The 5395-nt window shown below is 56.3% G+C and overlaps 1 protein-coding gene across 4 annotated transcripts in view; it reads right to left on the reverse strand.

Annotated features, from left to right (window-relative positions):
- The window catches only part of UBE2J2 (ubiquitin conjugating enzyme E2 J2), an 18522-nt gene that overhangs the window by 3367 nt on the left and 9760 nt on the right, over nucleotides 1-5395 (reverse strand). For all 4 annotated transcript variants that reach the window (XM_017542543.2, XM_017542544.1, XM_017542546.2 and 1 more), the window contains one exon: nucleotides 4804-4844. In XM_017542543.2, the coding sequence (XP_017398032.1) occupies nucleotides 4804-4844 (41 nt within the window). The remainder of the gene's footprint in view (nucleotides 1-4803; nucleotides 4845-5395) is intronic.

A 5395-nucleotide genomic window follows, 5' to 3' on the forward strand; every position in this document is an offset into this window, starting at 1 on the left:
AACACCACTCTCTACCCCACCTCAAAAACACCACTCTCTACCCCACCTCAAAAACACCACTTGCTACCCCACCTCAAAAACACCACTCCCTACCCCACATCCCCCCAATTGCTGCCAAATGCCCCTTGCTCTGACCTGAACCCCTGGAGAAGGGCCTTGTCTGTGGCTGTCCCCACATCCTCCCCTCCCAAGCTCTCAAGTCCATCCAACCGGGCCTTCTCCCTGCTCTACCTAACCTGACCTGAAGGTCGACCTCAGGGTCACCCACATGTCCCCACTGGTTTCTGACCACCCCTCGGCCTGGCCTCATCAGGGGCCACTCCTGGCTCCACCTCTTCAAAGCCCCACCCTGGTGTGGCTCCTCCCTCCTGCCCCCTCTCCCCACCCCAGCCAGCCCCTCTTCACCCACCCAGGCACAGGGCGCTCTCCTCTCAGTCCTGGCATAATCCTGGGGTCGCCCTAGTTTCACGGCCTCCCATCAGGAGCCCTGGAATGGCTGCTCAGCCAGCACCCTCACCCTGGACCCACAGGCCCCCTGCACACTCCAGGCCACTACCCTGACCGTCCACAGGACAGCACCTAGACGCCCCCATTCAGGACAGAATTCTGGCCACTTCCACCAAATGGCAGATACCTCCTGGTATCACACCCAACCCATGAACAAATCCTGTTGGCCCCACCTTCAAATCAATCTAATCAATCTAGAGACCCTCACCCTGGGTGACCCCCCCCCCGCCCCTGCTCCCAGACCCTCCACAAGCTGCCTCACGGCAGCCCTGCCCCAACCTGAAGCCCACACCCTGGCTGTCCAGGCTGCACCTGCAGTTGGTTGGAAATTTAGAGCCTGGGCCAACCCAAACCAGCGGAGCAGAAGTGTGTGAGCCAGGACTTCTCGGCCACACCCACGTGCGTGACGGGTGTGTGCATGTATTCACGTGCATGCGGCTGTGTGCACGTGCGCGCGCGCCATCCCTGGACACACCTGCATGCGTGACACGTGTTTGTGTCGCGTGTGCATGCGTGCGTGACACGTGTGCATGTGTGATGTGTGTGTGTGTACCGCCTGTGTACCTGCACATGCCACAGGTCTGAGGAGCACGGGCCTGTCCTCCCCCCAGGCTCCCTGTGCACAGCCCTGCCTCAAGGAAACCCGAGTCCCAAATGGCCACAGCTCTTCTGCTCCAGAGCCAGCCTGTGCAGGAAGCAGCACCCCTGCCCTGCAGCCACTTCACATCTGGCAGGGAATCCTCACACTTCGGCTGCCTCGGCACCCATTCTGAATCTAGGCTGGACCTTCTCCGACCCGAAGCATGCCCACCCCCTCGCCGACACCTTCCAGCTCACATCCCCCCCCTTCCTCGCAACTGCCCCTGGTGACCACCTCCCTGTGTCCCCCTGGACCCCAAGCCCACATGGACTATGCAGCCAGGCCGCAGAGTCCCTCACATCACAGCGTGGCCACTCGGGGCTTGTGCCCGTGTGCTTTAAACCCACCATTTAAAACTCCAACTCCCCGAGGGAAACCTGTGTGCAGAACACCCTAGACTCAATAAAGGGTCGGCCTGGGGGTCCCCATCTCTCCACTGTCCCTGGCCTCCCTATGTGTGTGGCCTCCCAGGGGGCCGGGCACCCCAGGGCCCGAGGGTGATCAAAGCTGTTTTCCTTTGTGTCTCTCTCGATCACTGGGGGCTGCTCTCCCTCCCACAGATCCTGGATGGAAACACAGCTTCACCGTCGGACATGCTGCTGAGCATGGGGGCACTGCAGCATCCTCTCTGCACTGTGCCCAGGCTGGCACTCGAGGACGCACAGAACAGGGGTGGAGCTGACAGTGGAGAGAGGGCATGAGTGAATGTCACTAACCCACCCTGGTGAGAAGCCACATGTGCCAGAGAGAGGTGAACCCCAAGGAACGGCACCCAGAGGATACATGGGATCATCAGGAAAGGCCAAACGGAAGAATGAGTGAAAGAAACAGGCATGTGTCTAAAGAGGAAGCAGAACAGCCAAAGCCAGTTTGGGATGACGTTTAGCTCAGTACTGACAGGCAAGTGTGATTCACACGGCAGGAAAGGGTCACATGGAGTGGAGAGGGTGCTGGGAGATGGGGACCCTGCTGCCCCACTGAGCACAGACCTGTCAGGAAGCCCCAGACAGCAATCCCACTGTTTGCCACCAACCAAAAAAACACAGACAAATGCACCCAGAGCCACACACACAGATATCCACAGCACCAGGCATCTGCACAGGTGAAAAATCAGGAAACGCCCACTTCGTCCTGAAGTGGGTCCCTGGCGACTTGAACATGGTGGCCAGGGACACCCCCACATCCCAGACCACCTGCTGAAAAGCCTGAGGCGAAGGCCCAGCTGCCTCTTCTGCCCCATCCCGTCCCTCCCCTACCCCTGCCTGACCCTTATCACTGGGGTAAGTCTTGAAACCAGGGACTCCACTTTATTCTTTAGAAGAGTTATTTGAGCTATTCTAGGTCCTTTGCCTTTACATGTAAATTTTAGAATAAGCTTGTGTAGTATTAAAAAAAAAAAGAAAAGCTGAGATTTTTTAGGACTGTATAAAACCTACAGATTAACTCGGGGAGTTAGCAACGTTTGTAGGAAGCCAGCTCTGAACTGTCAGGCAGCACCAGGGGCAGAACGGCCACGGAGCCCAGCATGTGGAGGGGCCACAGCTAATGCACGCCAGGGCAGAGAGACATGGACCCTGCACAGGAGCCGCCAAAAAGGCAGCAAGTGGGGTCGGAACATCCCGAAGTCGAGAAGGAAGCCATCAGCAGCAGCATCAGATACCAGAGGCCAAGAAACTGAGGCCTGAGAACAGCCCCTTGGCAAGTGGCAATTCGGAGGGGCTGGTTCCCTGGAGACGCTGAAGGAGAGCAGAGGGGAGGGCTGCAAACAGCAGAAGGCAGCCCCAGTGAGGGGGAGGGCCGGGCGGGAGCAGCAGTGCCACAGAAAGAGAAAAGGGAGGGCAGTAGGAAGACGCCTTCTGTCTCTGAAGGGAGGCTTTCCTGAGACCCGGGACCACCAGAGCCACCCAAGGTTGTGGGCAAACACTGAAGGGATGGGAGGAGACCAAGATAAAGGACAAGTGACAGGGTTGGGGCTGGCAATCACCACACCCCCTGCACACCCCCAGGGGCTGCCCCTCTTCTCCCGACTGTGTCCCGCCCTATCAAGGGAGCAGCCTCCACCAGCAACTGCCCGGGCTGGTGATGATGGGGGCTGTGGGGTGCAGTTACAGATTAATAAATATCCAACATTTGTTTCAAAAATACTAAAACTGGCCGGGCGTTGGTGGCTCACACCTATAATCCCAGCACTTTGGGAGGCTAAGGCGGGCAGATCACAAAGTCAGGGGTTAAGAGACCAGCCTGACCGACATGGTGAAACCCCATCTCTACGAAAAATATAAAAATTAGCCGGGTGTGGTGGGCGCCTGTAGTCCCAGCTACTCGGAAGGCCGAGACAGGAGAATCACCTGAACCCGGGAGGCAGAGGTTGCGGTGAGCCACGAAGGTGCCACTGCACTCCAGCCTGGGCGACTCCGTCCCAAAAAAAAGAAAAAGATACAAAAATACTAAAACCACAAAACAAAAAAAAAACATGTTTGAGCTGGCGTAATTTTGTTTGTCAAAGACCACTGCTCGTTCTGTGGTTACGTCCTTCACACCAGCTGAAGGCACCTGGACATATGTCAGCAGCACTTGAACACGCCTGCTCCCAGGCCGCACCTCGCCTCGGCCTGCGGCGTCCCCAGTGCTGGTCCTCGTCAGTGGCGCCGTGATCGCGCGCCCACCCTAGATGCGCTCCTGCACGCTGGGTACGGATTATCCCGGAACCGGGACTCCTGGGTCAAAGGAGACTATTTGGGTAAGGCTGTGATAACTCAGCCAAAGCGCCTTCAGGAGAGCCTGACCCTTTTCGTTCTTACCCACCCACCACCCTCCCAGCAGTCCAAAGCAGGGGTCAGCAAACCTCTAGCAGCAGCACCCTTCTCTCGTGAAATCTCACCCAAAGCCCCACAGAGGCAGACAGAGCTGCTGCTCCAGCCCTCTGAAGCCAGGGCCCTGCGGCTAGAGAGCCAAGCAGCTGCCAACCTGGCCCTGCTCTGCCTTGCACTTGCCGGTGGACGGCGTCCATGGGCACGCCGACTACTAACCTGGCCCAGACCGAGGCTGGTGCCAGCACCCCTCAAGGCCCTAGAAACTTGCTGACCACTCCAGTGTCTGCTCTGTAACAACACCCGGGACTCTAGGTAGCGGCTATTGACCTGGGTCAGCCTTGGCAGCCCACGAGGGACTGGGGTGCTGGGCAGGTCCTACAGCCTCCCAAAGCCCCAGATGCCACAACACACAGGGAGACTTCCGCTTAGCTCAGAGACTGTTCTGAGGATCGCAAGACCCTGAGAGCGCCCAGCACAGAGACACACTGAATAACATGCCTTTCTTTCCTTTTGATGATATTCACCAGGTCTTAAAAAACAGCAAACAGGCCAGCTTCAGTGTTTACCCCGGTCTGGTTTCTCGGCTCTAACCCTATGGTGTTGGAGGCTGGTGAACACTGACACTACAGGCCTCCACTGCAGACTGACAGACATCAGCCAACAACACGCGCAGCAAACACTTCCAGGGCTCAGAGAATCAGCTGGGGGTGAGTTCCAGCTAAGCCTATGTAACTAAGGCACATCCATCCAAGGTAGAAAGGCTGTTGTTTGCAAATAAAAGATGTTTAACAGGCAAGGCTGTTTCAGAACATAAAACCTGCCACCTGAGGACAGAATCCTTACCTTCATAAGGGGTCATCTCTGGGCCTCTGACCACATAGTGCCTAAGGGAGAGAAGAAAATTAGTTGGGATTTGAGGACAGCAAATTCTCCAAAATCTGAAAATTCCAAGCCTGGGGTTCATAGGACACAGCCAAAATTACATTCACATTCAGGTAGAAGGTGAACAAAGGAAGGTGGAATGTCACACGGCAACACGGCTTCAAAGCCGCCAGTCTCTTCTGCTCTGGGTGCTTTTAGTCTCTGTGTAATGGAATCTTAGAGACTATATAAGCTTACCATAAAGTAACTTTGTTTCTACAACATAACATACACGAAGCTAATCCTCTCTAATCGTTAATAACAACTGAGGCTGGGCGGGGTGCCTCACATCTGTAATCCCAGCACTTTGGGAGGCTGAGGTAGGCAGATCACGAGGTCAGGAGTTTGAGACCAGCCTGGCCAGTAAAGCCCCGTCTCTACTAAAAATAAAAAACTTAGCCGGGCATGGTAGCACACGCCTATAGTTCCAGCTACTCAGGAGGCTGAGGCAGAGAACTGGTGAACCCAAGAAGCGAAGGTTGCAGTGAGCCGAGATGGCACCACTGCACTCCTG

This window comes from Cebus imitator, unplaced genomic scaffold, assembly GCF_001604975.1.
Source record: "Cebus imitator isolate Cc_AM_T3 unplaced genomic scaffold, Cebus_imitator-1.0 Scaffold145, whole genome shotgun sequence".
NCBI classification, from domain to species: Eukaryota; Metazoa; Chordata; class Mammalia; order Primates; family Cebidae; genus Cebus; species Cebus imitator.